At 41.5% G+C, this 17,432-nt stretch overlaps 1 protein-coding gene across 1 annotated transcript in view; it reads right to left on the reverse strand.

Moving 5' to 3' along the window:
* dnah7 (dynein, axonemal, heavy chain 7) overlaps positions 1–17,432 on the reverse strand; it is a 98,940-nt gene that overhangs the window by 14,171 nt on the left and 67,337 nt on the right. The window contains exons 52-63 of the mRNA XM_077216407.1: positions 16,213–16,339; positions 15,424–15,618; positions 15,219–15,311; positions 14,558–14,734; positions 14,240–14,401; positions 13,818–14,018; positions 13,503–13,664; positions 12,381–12,566; positions 10,447–10,584; positions 10,096–10,326; positions 8,559–8,711; positions 1,709–1,886 (exon numbers count right to left, since the gene is read on the reverse strand). Of these exons, the coding sequence (XP_077072522.1) occupies positions 1,709–1,886; positions 8,559–8,711; positions 10,096–10,326; positions 10,447–10,584; positions 12,381–12,566; positions 13,503–13,664; positions 13,818–14,018; positions 14,240–14,401; positions 14,558–14,734; positions 15,219–15,311; positions 15,424–15,618; positions 16,213–16,339 (2,003 nt within the window). The remainder of the gene's footprint in view (positions 1–1,708; positions 1,887–8,558; positions 8,712–10,095; positions 10,327–10,446; positions 10,585–12,380; positions 12,567–13,502; positions 13,665–13,817; positions 14,019–14,239; positions 14,402–14,557; positions 14,735–15,218; positions 15,312–15,423; positions 15,619–16,212; positions 16,340–17,432) is intronic.

Below are 17,432 nucleotides of genomic sequence, written 5' to 3' on the forward strand. Positions count from 1 at the left end.
CTTCCAGGACTTCGAGATCTCATCATGCACATCCGGGAAGAAAGGTATTGGGGTTTGCCGAGGACGAGGGTCGGCGGCCTTACCCAAAAACCAATCGTCCAGCCGCGAGCGCTCAGGACAGGGTGGAGGCCTCCACTCAAGTCCGATGCTCGCGGCTGCCCGGGAAAGCATGGCCGTCATCTCCGGATCAGACTCGAGCACAGCCGTATGCACACCGGAAGGTGGCAGCTGTGACGAGCCCTCACTTCCAGAAGAGTCAAACCCGCCTAGTGATGCTGCAACAGACATGGCATCTTCCTCTGTAGCTTCAACTGAAGCCCGCGGGCCACCAGAGGGTAGACCCGCGGGAATCAGCAGTTCACTAGCGGGCACCGTCATTGAAGAGGGGGGCTGGGGTCGCGGACACATAGTCGGCGCCTTGTTCCAGACCGTAACCCTCAGATCACCCTGGCCACCAGCCGCAGGACGGGGGGTGGATGAGGGGACTCTCACTCTTGCGAGTTCACGGAGTCTCGACCGTAATGACGCGATGGTCATGTTCCCACAGAGAGAACATGAGTCATCCACGAGCGCTGCTCTAGCATGATCAATGCCCAAACATACTATGCAACGCTCGTGCCCATCAGAGTCCGATACCAATCTGCCGCAACCAGAAGTACACGGGCGAGACATCTTTAAAAAGACGTGCCACGTGTAAGCTCTTTTAGTGAGAGAAAACTCAAGTGTTGAAGCACCCGGGGAGAAACGCACCGACTGGCAGACCACTGCAACAGATCAGCAGGAAGCACGCTCTCGCCGTAGATCGCCGTCACACCAACACTCGAGGTACTCGTTTGTAAAGCTGACAATTCAGAGATGGCTTGTGGAGAGAAGAATACACTTGGCTCCGAAGCGAAAACATATCTGCTTGCTGCCGGCTTCCTCCTTTTATACCCACGAGGTGGGGCGGAGTTACGCCATGCAAATTCCGCAGACCCATGGCATTTCTTTGCCATTGGCTCGTTTTGTAATACTCGAAGTTGATAGGCTTTCTAAGCGAAACCCCATTCGTCGTCATCCGACGTAACTCGGAGTGACAACGAAAGGGAACTCAATTTAGTACTGAGAGGCAGCTTTATGTGCGTGCACTTTGGGTGTGAGCACAACATTTGCGTGAATGAGTAAAATTATGCACAATACGCGCAATCCCACGGCGAAAATCAAGCCCTGAGCTCATAAAGATTTAAAAAATGCATACATGCAGAAACATAATTTAAGGATAATTTTTGCATTGAAAATGTAAGACTATTCAGTTCAAATTCCTTGAAATAATGAAGTACTTTACACCCCTGCACACATGCACGCTAACTAAAAACTCTCCCCATTTTATACACTGACTGACTGAACTATGAAAAAAAGTAGACACAACAAAGTATCTGTTGAAGTCAAACACACACATAACCAGCCTCATGCAGTGTGTGATGGCCTCAGAGAGATGGGTTCCTCTGGAGAGATGCTCATCATGTACTGATGAAAGAGCAGCAGGGGTCTGATCTCACAGCACTGTAATGTTGACTCTGATTGATGGCACTCAGCCGCAGTGAGGGGTTAATGAAACTGTGCGTCTCTCTTTCCTTGTCACTTGTAACCTATTTCCCTTTCATATATTTTACATTGCATGCTTGTCAATAGTCTTTTTCTTTTCCTTCTCTTTCTTTATCTTTCTCACCATCCTCTGGGGGTTTTTTGTATTCCTTGTCCTCCATGACTTCAAAGTCGAAGCTGAGCAGGTCAATGGGGGTGGTGTATTTTCGGGCAAAATTCTGCTGGCTTCCAGTGAGGAAGGCCTGAGTGAAAAAGAAGCCGGACATCCAGAACACTGCAGGTGTGCCGTCCATGTACCAGCACTGTGTGGATGATACAGATGATACTATTATTAAACACCAAAATCAAATAAATCACAAACAAAATCAACTGATTCTAAAGGCATAACTTGAAGGCTAAAAGGAGTCTTTGGAATGTAACAGACTCAAAGTATGTTTTCCTTTTATTGAATGAAAGGGCACTTGTATAATGCATTTACAATACAGTCTTTTGCAGAAGCACTTTTTTAATCTGAGCTCACTGAATGAGACAGCGAGTCAGTTGCATTTCATGTGATTTTCCTGTGCCTCACTATGCACACTAGAATCCTTTCTGCTTCATCTGCTGTATGAATGTGCACTTGAGTATCCCAAGGTAAGTAAAGACTTGAATTGATCACTAGAAATTCTTATTATGTACAGAACTGTGGTTATCAAATCCAAATATGTAACAGTATTACTGAAAGTAAGAAAGGAAAGGTTTTTTCTCTCATACACTCCCGTTCAAAATTTTTAGGAACTCATTCTAATATGTTGATTTGGAGCTCAAAAACATTTCTTATTACGATCAACATTGAAAACAGTTGTGTTGCTTAACTGTACGTTCACACCGCCGCCGACTTGAGCTTCCAAAGCTACCGGAAGTCATTCATTTTCAATGGAAGCTGGCTTCTCACAGTTGCAAGGAGCGTCATATCCATCGGCGTCGCGTTTTGGCCGTTTTGAGCATAGACTTCATATAGATAGACGCCCTATCGACCGCTACTGCCTATTGGCGCGGACGAGCCGTGGGGCCACCATCTTAAACCGGTCACCCGCTCCGCTCAGTGTAATCTGTTTGGCAGGTGCAATGAGCTGTCAGCGCATTTAATTAATCATATCTCACTGAATACCGAACTGATTTTCAAGCGTTTTTTTTTGCTGCAAAGGTCATACACGTAGCTACGATACAGGACACATTGAATATTTTGTTCACAAAATACAATCAATAGTACGGTAATGTTAAATCTTAAATCTTACTTGTGGAAAGTAATCTCCGAGTGATGGTCCGCCGATTTGAGCAGGAATATGCTGCACAGTGCTCTGGCATCTACTGCTGCTATGCAACGCAAATAGGAGTATGACCGGTTTAAGATGGCGGCCGCATTTCTTGCGCCACAACGGCCAATAGGGCATCTAGTCTCTATATGATATCTATGGTTTTGAGCATAGACATGGTTTTGAGCGTCTTGAGCGTCAATCAGAAAGTTGAAAGTAGCTCAACTTTATGGTAATGAGCTATGACGCGGTTCAGCGGCAAGCAGCGGCCAGAGCGCGGCAAAAGCCAGCAAGGAATGAGAGCTGTGTCCCAATGTGAAGGCTGCATCCTCCGAAGGCCGCGGACTTCGAAGGATGCAGCCTATTCGTCCTTCGAAGGACGCACCATGTAGCCTTCGCAGGATTTCCTAATTGCGCATCCAGGTGTTCCGGATTACCGCTCCTGGCGCCAAGCAACGGTGCGAGAGTACGGCTGCCATCCTGATCATTCATTTTATATAATTGAATAAACAGCTATGGATCCAGAATTGGCTATTGTCATTTTTTGTTTAGATTTTACTGGAAGGCATGGTGAGGATGTTTCAGTCATGTACAGTATTTTCATGGCCAGAGGTTTTCTGCGTCCCAATTCAGAAGCTGCTTCCTGAATTGCCAGATTACACTTTAAACTGTTCAAGTATTGGGTGTTAACTTACGTAAATAGTGTAATGAAAATAAAATAAAACATACATAGGCATATGGTTCAAATGTTCACTTCTTACCTTGATGCGATTTTGTAGGCTAGTGTATTCTTTTTATTATGTAGCATAAATTGACAATATAAATGATGAATATGAATATGGTAAATATATATTTCAACCCCGTATTATGGAGGGAAAAAAACCTGCATCTGTGGGAAAAAAACAAAACTGTCAGGGTTGTTGCAGGATGCCGAAGACGAGGACACGGGAACTGAAGTATAGTTGATTTATTTACAAACTAAACTTACAGGAACATACAGAAACAAAGGAAACTCCAGGACTTCAAAAACACACAACCTTACATCGACGACGACCAACAAACACTGAGGGAAAACACAGGTCTTAAATGGACAGGGACTAATGGGATAATAAACAGAACCCAGGTGAAGAAACTGAACACAAACGAGGAGCGGGAAAACTAACAGGACTGAACCAAAATCACAAAGACGGGGGAAACAAGATCACAAAACTGAACTAATAACACATAGAAAACGTGACAGAACCTCCCCCTCCCCGAAGGCACGTCCTCGCGCCGTATAACATCCAAAGGGGTGGGAGGGTGGGCGCCCTTGAGGCTGACGAGGGCATGGTGGTGCAGGGACGGGAAGCCTCCAGGGCGGAGCTGGTAGCTCGGGGAACCGGGGTGGAACAGGCTGTGGGCGTGGCCACGGCGGAGCAGGCTGTGGGCGTGGCCAGGGCGGAGCAGGCTGTGGGCGTGGCCAGGGCGGAGCAGGCTGTGGGCGTGACCAGGGCGGAGCAGGCTGTGGGCGTGGCCAGGGCGGAGCTGTCGGAGCCGGCTGTGGGCGTGGCCAGGGCGGAGCTGTCGGACCCGGCTGTGGGCGTGGCCAGGGCGGAGCTGTCGGACCCTCGGGCGTCCAGGGCGGAGCTGTCGGACCCTCGGGCGTCCAGGGCGGAGCTGTCGGACCCTCGGGCGTCCAGGGCGGAGCTGTCGGACCCTCGGGCGTCCAGGGCGGAGCTGTCGGACCCTCGGGCGTCCTTGGCGGTGAGGACCCTTCGGTTGGGCGCCCCCCCAAAATTTTAATGGAGAAATTGACAGGAAAGGGGGGATCCGGCAGCAACGAGGGTCTTGGGCTGGGCAGTACCAGCGGCAAAGGAAACTCCGGGCCGGACAGGACTGGCGCAGGATCAGTGGGCTCTGGTGCAGGATCAGTGGGCTCTGGTGCACCTGGTGCAGGATCAGTGGGCTCTGGTGCATCTGGTGCAGGATCAGTAGGCTCTGGTGCAGGATCAACGGGCTCTGGCACAGGATCAACGGGCTCTGGCGCGGAACTGGACGGGGCCAGCACATCATGGGACTCGGAACTGGACGGGGCCAGCACATCATGGGACTCGGAACTGGACGGGGCCAGCACATCATGGGACTCGGAACTGGACGGGGCCAGCACATCATGGGACTCGGAACTGGACGGGGCCAGCACATCATGGGACTCGGAACTGGACGGGGCCAGCACATCATGGGACTCGGAACTGGACCGGGCCAGCACATCATGGGACTCGGAACTGGACGGGGCCAGCACATCATGGGACTCGGAACTGGACGGGGCCAGCACATCATGGGACTCGGAACTGGACGGGGCCAGCACATCATGGGACTCGGAACTGGACTCATGGGCCAGAGTTGATGTACGTGTAGCCCACACACACAGAATCGCCGCAGACATCACAATCAGCGCTGTGTCTTCTCGTGTGGACTCTGGCTCGTGTGGACACTGGCTGAGGTATGGGAACAGTCTCTGGATCAGCAGACGTGGGCGGGCAGGTGATGGGCTCAGGCGCTGGCGGGCAGGCGATGGGCTCAGGCGCTGGCGGGCAGGCGATGGGCTCAGGCGCTGGCGAGCAGGCGATGGACTCAGGCGCTGGCGAGCAGGCGATGGACTCAGGCGCTGGCGAGCAGGCGATGGACTCAGGCGCTGGCGGGCAGGCGATGGACTCAGGCGCTGGCGGGCAGGCGATGGACTCAGGCGCTGGCGGGCAGGCGATGGACTCAGGCGGGCTTGGAACTGGCTGGAGTGGGAGATCTTTTACGAGGTAGTTGGATCCACACGCCCACAGGATGTTTGTTGCAGGATGCCGAAGACGAGGACACGGGAACTGAAGTATAGTTGATTTATTTACAAACTAAAATTACAGGAACATACAGAAACAAAGGAAACTCCAGGACTTAAAAAACACACAACCTTACATCGACGACGACCAACAAACACTGAGGGAAAACACAGGTCTTAAATGGACAGGGACTAATGGGATAATAAACAGAACACAGGTGAAGAAACTGAACACAAATGAGGAGCGGGAAAACTAACAGGACTGAACCAAAATCACAAAGACGGGGGAAACAAGATCACAAAACTGAACTAATAACACATAGAAAACGTGACAAAAACATTCCGTGGCGAGGGTTGTGCAATCCATCCCTTCAGTTTATAAACTGTACTCACAATATTTTTGTGTGTAAACATACATGTATAAAAATACACAATTTTATTTGTGTAAACTCACAATAACAAGAAAACTTTGTGCTTTTGTAAAATAAAATTAAACAAGCAGGCGCGCTTTCATGATCTCCGTGAACTGGGGCGCGTCTCAAAAATGAACTGAAACAAAATATGGCCTACCTATACAAAGCTTGAAATGTCCACTTTTAAACGAACAAATTCGAATATAATTTCCATGTTCTAATTTGGCCGTAGAAAACATTTTTTCCATATTAATTTGTGAATATTTCAAATATTCAAAAAGGGGAAAAAGTCATAAACAAAAATCTAAAAATACATAAATATTTATTTTTTTGCGCAGCATTTGGTGTGTACAGTTCAAATTCAAATTTTGGTGGTCAACTTTGCGTTTTAAAAATAGCCTAACAACCGTTAATTTTTCGTTTTTCAATTATGGGTTAAAAAAAGAAAACCGAGTGGACGCAAAACGGACCTTATATTATTACATATTTCAAATAATGTAGGTTATTTGTAGAAAAAGTTAGTCTTGGGTCCGTGTACTTTTGCGTCCATTCGTTTTTGCACAAATAAAAGTAGTTGCGAATGATGTATTATTATTTTCTGTCTAACCTGTATTACGACTGACATTTGACGAATCGCTTTGTTCCTTTTTTTGATAAAAGCGGCTTCTAAATATGTAGCCTAAATTTACTAATAGGCTAATAATGATAATTATTATTATTTGTGTTTATAATTATAACTATAAATGAGTTCATTGAAGACAGTAATATGTTAATCATAAATAATGTATGAATGTTTTATTTTTATATAATAAAACCTAACCTTGTTTTTGTGTTATATTTCTTTTTATATGTGAAGTATTTTTTTGCTTATTCTATTATACTGAGCTTTTTCCTCCGAAAAATGGAGTTTTAGAAAATTGAAGAAATTATTTTAAAAAATGAAGTTTAAACACAATGCAAAGCATCCCTTATAAACAGGTGGACTGGTTGAATCGTCATGGGCACGATTTGTTAAACCGAGGGAACAGTTTAAGAATTCGTGAGTACAGTTTATAAACTGAGGGGACGGACCGCACAACTGTCGCCACGGATTGTTTTTTTTCCCCCACAGACGACTTTCCGGGCTCCGTACTACGGGAATATAAAACCCAGTTGATTATAAAAAAGTGCAGTTCAAATGTTACTCCCGCTCCTCATCGGTAGCTGTCATAGTTGCTAGGCGACAAGAACAATCATCCGTCATTTTTTAAAATAAAATTGCTGTCGTCACCGGCGCGCAATTACTTATGGGGTGGGATCGGGTAGGATAAGCCACGAAGGATCCATTTATGTATCCTCCCTTTCACGGGGAAACGAAGGGTGCATTTGGCGTCGCTTTTGAATCAGGGTAGCCTTCGTCGCGCCGCGATGACGCAACCGGCCTTTGAATGCAGCCTTCGAAGGATGCGAAATTGAATTGGGACAGCCTTCATCGTGCCGCGGTGACGCAATCGGCCTTCAAATGCGGCCTTCCAAGATGCAGCCTTTGAATTGGGACATCCTTCGTCGCGCCGCTGTGACGCAATCGGCCTTCAAATACGGCCTTCGAAGGACGCAGCCTTCACATTTGGGACACAGCAATAGACGTCCTCCGCGCTGGCTGATTCCGGAGAAACACACGATGTAAACTTTCGTTCCTACCAAAATATTAGTTCAGATAAAATGGAGGAGAAGCTAATAAACGCCGTTGCTGGGTTTCCTATCATTTATGATATGACGTTGTTTGCTTAGTGACCAGTTACAAAAGAACGAGGCATGGGATAAAATAGCTGGGATAGTTCACATTTTTGTTCTTAAAGTTTAACTTATTTTAACTTGAATGACGCGTTTTTTAAAACGCTGTGACATGCGCGAGACGCGGCAAAAGACACAAAGCTCGAGCACACAGTCTAGCGCGTGTTTACATAGTTAAATAGAAAAGCAGTGAAGTGGAATGCAAAAACACCCATCTCATGTGACATTTCATGTTGTGACACTTCTCTTCTCCCTGCTACGTCAGAGCGACCAAAGCGTCAACAAGCTTCCCCGTACTTTTTGACAAGCGTCCTTGACAGGGCGTCCAGAGCTTCTTTGTAGCTCTAGTCGGCGGCGGTGTGAACGTACGGTAATACTTTAGTGGAAATTATTTTTAGGATTCTTTGATGAATAGAAAGTTCAAAAGAACAACATTTATTTGAAAGACATTTTTTGTCTTCAACGTTTGATCAATTGAATGCATCCTTGTGCAATAAAATAATTTGTTTCTTTAAAAAAAAAAAAAAATTACTGACCCCACACTTTAAACAGTAGTGTGATTGTAGTCTTTGATACTTAGTTTGACTAAGCAAATGCTGCAAACATGCCATTTCCATGCCAAATAAAGTGTGATGGGCTGTGGTGGAATGAAAAGTACTGTATATGCTTTATCACTGAAGAGTTTACCTGTAAAAACATGAGTCTTTCAAGAAAGTCACTGATGTAGCTTCCCAGTGGTTTGAGACTGGGATATGACTTCTTCATCCACATGGCAGGGATTCGGCCCTTCAGAATGCTGCTCACTACTTCCTCAAGTTCAGCAGACATAACCACCAGTCCCTATATCAAGATGCACACATGCATTCAATCATTGCTTTGTCTTTCTATCTTGATTGTTTTATTTATAATAGTCAAAATTGCATGGAAATTGCCATCACATGTCACCTGTGTAAATTCCTCATAGGGGTCATATTTATAGTATATTGACATTTTCTGTTCTAAGGAAAAATTACGTTGTTGTTTTCTTTCTAAGGGTTGGTTTCAAACTTTATTTGCATTTGATGTTGTATAGAGATGAATGATCATGAATGATAATGAAAGGATAAAGGAGAGGTTCTTCAGAGCAGAAATCAAGCTGTAGTCAGAAGAGATAAAGGGATTATTTTAGGGTTATTTTTAGGATAAGGGTTCACAATGTGTAAATGAAAGCCAGGGTTGTGATCAGATCTTAGCATATGCATCCCTCTCACCCTGCGGGGTGGTAATGCTTACTGGGATCAGAGCTGTCAGTCAAACTAAAGGACAAAGAGGCTCAGCTGGAGTGAACAGCATTAGGACATGCCCTGGGGTACGATGCATTTTCCTTGTATCTTTCAGCAGGGAGTGAATGTTCAAATACAAATTTTTTTTTTAGTTTGCATTGCTTCCATATAAAGATTTTGCAGAAAAACTAGCATAATTCAGAATTTTTGCTTATTTAAACTAAGGAACAATGCAAACAGAAGCATTACACTCATTAGAATAACCATTTTAAATTGAACTTTCTAAATACAAAAAAACAAATTTATTAATAAAATATATACATTTTATAATTTATACATTTATTATCTCATTGAGATCTCATGAGATTATTTTATATTAATCTCAAGCGTAGCATTAGTTCTGGCAGGTGATTCTTAATTTTTGTTGTCACATTAAATTATTATCAAAAACATTAATGATATCTGCAATACATTTATGTTGGTTCTGTTCTGGGCGAACTCCCTGCCCATCCTTGCAGCCTAGCATGGATAAGAGCAGGGAGAGCAGTAAACAGAACAGAACCAATATAAATGTATTGCAGATATATTAATAATCCTATATAATTTCTATCATCCCTCAACAAGCTTTCTTGAATCATTTACATTGTGAATAAATGCATTTAGACAATAATGAATACTTTGTGCATTAGCGTGATATGAAATGCCATCATATACTCATGAAAGCTAAATGAATGTTGCTAACTGGGCCATGCTATGAGCAAATGGAGAGAAAACATCCACAAACTAACAGCTGAGCTTGTCAGAAGCCTCATGGGAGTATTCTATAGTTGACAACAATGCTTCCATTAGACTGCAAATTCCCACTGGAGCACAATTTGTGCTCAGACCAGGAAGAATAAGAACCTGAAAACATGATCGATTGAAGTGCTGAACCTTCACAGAGGTTTTGCTAATGTTCTGACCTTGATGGCCTTCTGGATGTTGACACATGAATCCCGGATGGTCTTGAGGAGTTTATTGAATCGTCCCATCTCCTGCACCAGCACTGTGTTCATGCTTTGATTGTAGCTGGTAGGGTACTTGCGCATGGCAGCATCTATATCGAAATCCTGAGGAAGTTTATTAAGAATGTCTGCAGCCACCTCGTACACCATGTCATCAGTAGATGTAGCACTGCTACCTGAAGAACGAGACTGTGAGGGCAAAATCGAGCAAAAATAACCGTTACAAAAATCAGTCAGGTCATTGATAGTACTACTAGAGCTACTTTATACTAGCTAGTTTGCATCAATAATCAAAATGTGTTTGCGCACCTGAGTAAGAAGAATGCTATCAAACAGCAGCTGCGTTTCCACTTGGTCCTTAGTAATATCAGCATTGGCATTCATGCCAAAGATTTCAGGTGAGGGATTTAGAGGAAGTGTCTTGGTGTACTCAATGTAGCTGTTATACTGGAAAGGAAACAATCAGCTTTTTAATGCAACACTAAATCCAGGATGGTGATGCTAAATAATGGCATGCACTTAAAATAAAACAGGCTACCCTTGAGATTGCTGACATTTATAATAATGGCTATGCAAATGACATTCATGAATAAAAGATTTTGAGAGAAAATGCCAAATAAAATTGGGCATAGATTATACATGTGCTCACAAATAAATCAGACATCACCATTGGCAGCACCCCGCTGTGTTTAGTTATTGAACTTATAGCTCATAATCCCTTTTTCAGAAATTTCAGAAAGAGCCAGGCCGATGCATCTCCAAAAGACTCATGTTTTTTTGTTTGTTCACTAAGTCAATTATATCTGTAGTAATTTTAAACAGTCAAATAATATGGGAGGGATTCTGACCCACTGAGCTCACTAACACCTTGACAGAGCTTGTACAAAGAAAAGAATAGTTGTTTTCTCTTATAATTGCTTTCTCTTAGGCTTTGTTTTGAATGAGAAACCTCGGCCTGCAGAGGTGCATATGGTCTTCCTTTAAAAGAAAGATGATCAAGGAAGGAAAAGGATGTCATTCAGTTTGAATTCCAGCGAGATCTGTGTAGAGAATCTCTTTGAATTTTGTATGACAGAAATATTGAACTAACTTTAATGTCAGCTGCAGAAATTCTGTCTGACAAAACGCCTCTTAAAATGGACAAGGTTTTGTACTATACAATTAATTCTTTAAGGTTTGATAAGGTACAATAACTATATTTATTGTATTCTCTGTATTTTATCTTTAAGTATAAACTTAAAATAAAATAAATATTTTATAATGAATAATTTACTTGATTTTATATCAATCACTCTGGGGAAATGAGCCAAAAATCACTTTCCAATAAATGCTGTTCTTTTGAACTTACTATATCCATTCTAGAATCCTGGAAAAAAGTATATCATTGATTTCACAAAAATAAATGCAGCAGCACACCTGTTTATAATATTGATAATAATAAAAAAGGTTTCTTGGTTATTTCTGAAGGATCATGTGACACTAAAGACTAGAGAAATTGATTCTGAAAATTCAGCTTTACAATCATTTATTTTAAATTGATGATCTAAACGATTCTAGATCTATCACAATGCATATTCTCCTTCAATTGCTTTATTAATAATAATTATATTATTAATCACAATATAGTTCTTTGTTATTTTATCTTTGTTATTAAAAACAAGAATGAAGATGCAAATAACAAACACTACAAAAAATACAATATAAGAAACAAACAAATGAAATTTACAGTGCTTTACTTTTTACCTTTACTTTTTTAACAGAAGCATTTAAATAATTTAAGAAATAATACAGAAATGTAATAATCAAATGTAAAAATAATCACTGCATTGTCTTTAGTGCATTTATTACAAATAAATTGATTATTATTAAAACTACAAAAGTTATTTAGTCAAGAGGAGTGATTTCCTCTTCTCTTTAGTTGCTTGATTAACATTAATGACAGACAGCAGCAGGTTTATTATATTATAGATATACAAATATTTAATTAGATTTTTTTTTTAAATGTATTCTTTTGTTTTTAAGCATCGATGCAGAATCGTTCACATCAGCATAGCGATGCATCGAAAAAACAATTATATTCCACAGCTCTAATTACTGTTTTTAGTGATCAAATAAATGCAGCTTTTGATGAGCATAAAAGACTTTAAATCTTACCAGCCAACATACTTTAGAATGGTGGTGTATATGACAGACTGAAATATTTTTTTCATTTAACTTTTTGTCATTTTGTCATTGTGTCTTACATCTCCTTCAGGTGGTGAGTAATACAGACCACTGGGGTCAAACTTGTAATCGGCATCATCAATGATCTTGGGGGTGTAGAATATGGAAACTATTGTGCGCAGGGTCCTGCGATCCCAGTCATCTGTGACCCGACCTCCGTAGTTACACTCTCCTGTCATGTAGCAAAGAGCATCAAAGGGGATCTCCTAGTAAGGACACAGAGAGAAATCACCATATAAGCAAGACTAAACTTAATAAGATGACCTATACATAAGATGGTGGATGAAAATTGTCTGGGGATGGTAATCAGATGAGAATGATGACTTTAATTAATACTTTCAATTATCTGAAGCATTTTAAGGGAGCAGATGACGAATCCATTTCCATGATGAATCGTTTTTGCAGCTCAGTTTCAATAAACTCTATTTTTTGACTGAGGTGAAGCTATTTTATCTAAATAGATTAAGGGAAGTTTGATTTCTCATGATTATGACTTTTTTTATCATATGAGCTATTTATTTTAATTTTGAATAGTGTGGATACATGTGTGAACGCTACTTTGATCATGACTCTAACAAAGACATTTAAGGTTAGGGCTGTGTCCCAATTTTTCCACCCTATTGTTCAGATTGCTTTGAAAAAGACAACAACAAAAAAAAAGAAAAAAGAAAAAAAACAGACAGCAACCTCCTCATCTGTTTTAAAAGCCGGGCCGCTCAACAAAGACTTTTTTTAATTGGAGATGCATGTCAGGTTTGTGGGTTCGATATAACGATCCTCAGTGGGGACATGAAAAGATGGACAGAGGAGTGGCAGGATTGTGACATTTCCTGTTGAAATTTCCCTTGCTAATGCAGTGGGTGGCACTCCGCAGCAATGGAGAAATGTCAGAGCATTGAGGGAAACCCTTGATCAGTTGGTGCAGTCTGCTTGTTTTGAAAGGAGGAAGGGAAGTATGAGGAGTGCTTCTCTGAAGTTGGGAAAATGTCAAGAACGTTCTTTTTTTAGGGGTGGTTTAAGGGGCATGCTGGAAAGCATGAAAAGGAAGAGGGTGATGAGGAGAGTCTGTGTGTCTATTGTAAGAACAGTGAAAGAAAATTTGTTTGTATGTGTATATAAAGAAAATACACGTGTGATCTCACCTCATACTGGTCCAAGAACATGTGTAACTGCTGGACAGAGATCCGCAGATCTGTCTCGTTAAACTCATAGGGGATGTTCCAGCCAAGAGGACCAAATTTCCTCCTCTCTTGGGCCAGGGCATGGAAGAAGCACAAGCTAAACAGCAGCTTCTTAAAGACAGCCTAAAACACACACAGAAGCCTCTTTTTACATTTATTTGAAACAATTAATAGGTAGTTTGATTATGAAGGACTCCAAAAATAAACATTACAACCATCAAAAGATATGCATTATGTTGAGAGCGCTTCAAAAACCTTGAATTCTCTGTGACCTACCGGCTTTGAGCTGCTGTCAAAGAACTCAGGGTCAGATATAGGGTCCATGTAGAAAGAACGGATGATGTTGGATCGTAGACCTTTGGGAGCCTCATTGGTCATTTTGACTCCGTTTTGCAGTACAGCCACGGGAAAGTTGGGAGAGGGGTAACTGGTCAGCCACAAGCGGAAGTCTGGGTGAACGGTATCTGGATTCAGCTCCTGTCAGAAATTCAAAGTGCTGCTTCAGAGTATTTCCACTGCACACTGTTTTTTGTTGTACACACCCATACACTGGACGTGCAATGCATGGATTTAAATGATAAAGAGTATTTTACATCGAAAATAATATTCTACATAAAGTAGCAAATGTGGGTGTGAAAATAATATTATTAAAAGCTACTGTTCCATCATGTTTGGATCATCAAATCTTTATGTACTACCTCACAAACACGCTCAAGGGTGGACATCCAAGAGGTGGCCAGGTGGCAGTTCTGTAAAACCACCCAGGTTCCCTCCTTCACACCAGTCTCAATCATGCTCATGGCGATGGGGCCCTGACCCTGTCCCAGAGACAGGGAGGTCAGTCTGTTACCTGTGAAACCCTGAACAACAAGACAAACACAGTGTTAATAATAAAAGAGCATCACCCATCACAAACCAAAACAGCATTCCAGATGTTAATAAAATTAATCTTTCTACTAATACAGAATAAATTAATCTGAAAATGATGGCGATTAAAAGCCTATAATTGTTTGTACCTGCTCTTCGCCAAACTTGAGCAGTGCTGCCATGGGGTCTGATCCTGGGGACAGGATAAAGATGAGCGGAGCGCAGCAGTGACTGTCCGCAAAAGCTGTGGCTAAATTAAAGGGTGGGACCTCAATAAACTGCTGCCCCAGGTTCTCTGACACAAACTCTTGAACCATGGGAACAATCTGAGATGGGTAGACACAAGAAGTCCAAATGTGAGGTTTTTACTGATACTCCACATTATATCATACATAACATTTTGTTATGTGTTTGCTCTCATGCTCACCAAGGCTGCATTTATTTGATAAAAAAAATATTGTGAAATAATACAAACATTTAAAATGACTAACATTCAGCAGCCATTACTTCAGTATTTCAGTGTCACATGATACTGCATGAATCATTCTAATATGCTGATTTGGTGCTCAAAACATTTCTTAATATTATCAATGTTGAAAACATTTGTGGTGCTGATACATTTTGAATCTTCTTTAATGAACAGGAAGTTCAAAAGAGCAACATTTATTTGAAATAGAAATCTTTTGTAACATTAAAATTGTCTTTACTTTAACTTTTGATCAATTTGATGCATCCTTGCTGAATAAAAGTATTAATTTTCTTACAATCCAATCCGAGGTATATTAATAAACACAATAAAAAGAGCCTTACCTTGTCTGGCCGTAAGCATCTTATGACCAACATCCTTTGGAAATGTCCCAGTTTCTCCTGCCACTCTGAAGGGAATGCAGCGTGATGGGGGTCCTGCAGAACACAGACCATAAAATGAAAAATCTGGTGTTCCTTTCATACTTCCCCTGTCTATTACATACCACTGAGCAGGAAAGAAATGGTGTGTGCTTAATCTCAATGGCACCTTGCTATCGTAAACCTCTTTCCAGCCGTCCCGGAGTAGAGCCAGATCTTTCCGCAGGCCTTTAAAGCGCTCCATCTCATCCAATCGACAGATCTCATCCCAGGATGCTTTAGGCAACCAGGTGCAGGGGTTCGAATGAGGGTTATCCAGACCCACACCGCCTGTCAGGAGAAAACGCCATTCATTCTCATCCACCTGAAAGAGAAGGGAGCAGAAGGTGGTAGGGGAAAGTTGTCAATGCATTACCTCATTCAGTTATATCTGCAATGAAAATTCTCCTTCACTGAGTTTAGACACGATTTGTTTTTCAGCAGCTATGCTTGATTAAACATCCAACTCAAAAGAACAGACCTACAGCGAATGAGTCTTAAAGTCACCGACAGAAAAGCAGCAGTCTATGAAAATAAATGTACTGGTGCATCACCCCCACACCACATGATTCAGGGGCTGACAAAACTACTGACAGTACAATAAATGGATGATAGACAGTTGCAACTTGAGTAACAGCTCAGTCTTGGAGAGCCAGTGTGACAAACATGGATCATAAATCACTTAAACTTCAATTAGATCGGTTAAACTAGTGTTTATGTGGACGAATGTTGCAAGACCATTTAAACAGTCAAGATATAAACATCGTCAGACTGATGCATGCAAGTCATTAACCTAAAGAGGACTTGTGTGAGGGTAACCTCTTCATTCTTACTAATATTTATCAGATGAAGCACTGTCTTTCCCAAGTTTATTGATTCAATAAATCACAACTGTGTGCAAGTGGAGGCAGTTACTCACAAGCTTGTTGTGTTTGAGTAGATTGACATTGAGGCAGAAGGAGAAGAGGAGTTTGTCCTTCTCAAACAGAGAGCGACATACGTTGATGTAAAGCGAGTACGTAAAATGGTCCTTCAGAATGTGGAGTCTAAATACACAGAGAAAGCATTGTGGCTGAAATCAGTTCAATAAGAAGCATTTTGAAAACGGTTTAGAGAAAAAAAAAGTGTACGAGTGATGTGATGTACATTAAACATAATACACAAACCTCTGAAATGCTATTAGACCACACTTGTTTTTAGGACTTGATTTAGTTCTATTAGTATGTTTGCTATATAAGTGTTCTTCCCGTTTTCATCATCATTGGAATTTATCAATATCCTTATAGCTTTAACATTAATGATCATCATATTTGTGTTCAATGACTAGACCAGTGGTTCTGAACCTTTTTTGGACTTTGTCCAAATCATTACCTTCTAATCTGAGCTGATATGTATCTCTGGTAATAATAATAACAACAACAATAACAATAATAATAAACAATCTAAAATAATAATAAACAATCTAAACATTATATTTTCAGTGTTTTTCTGTTTGTTTTTGTTTTACATTTTAATCAATATGTGAGAAAGCCTCATTTTAAAAAAGTGCGATTTCTAGACCTGAAAAAGTCACCTAAAGTAAGAAAGACTTGTAATGGTCATTTTCTGTAATGAATATATATTTTTCTGGTTATACAAAGTTCTGAAATTGTATCAGGTACACATTTTTAAAAATCAGTATCCTTAATCTCTATTTAGTAAATCACAAAAAAAACAACAACAACAAAAAACTGGAAAAGTCATGGGTCCTTCGAATATTGTTGTGGGAAATGGGGGGCCCTGGAGTCAGTTTCAGAACCACTGTCTGATTGGGTCTTGGAGACCAGGTTGATAACCACTGGACTAGACATTACATCTTTTTAAATGTCACTTTAGATAAACACACTTTAAAAATATTAAATAAACACCTGCTGCTACTGTAGAAGAGCTTTAAGAGCACTCTCATACGTTTTAGAGATCTGGTTTTGGTGTCCCTGTCCTAGAGAGAATTGGGAATGTGTTCTTTTAACCAGAGGATTCTTTCTGCCCTGGGCTGAAGTGTCATAATATTCCCAAAGCTCTCAGATATCAAACTCACATCAGAACGCCATACTGGCCGAGTAAGACAGTGCTGACGCTAAATAGTCATACAGGGAAACA

The sequence above is a fragment of the Siphateles boraxobius genome, unplaced genomic scaffold (assembly GCF_051911475.1).
Source record: "Siphateles boraxobius isolate OS27281-9 unplaced genomic scaffold, OSU_SipBor_1 7, whole genome shotgun sequence".
NCBI classification, from domain to species: domain Eukaryota; kingdom Metazoa; phylum Chordata; class Actinopteri; order Cypriniformes; family Leuciscidae; genus Siphateles; species Siphateles boraxobius.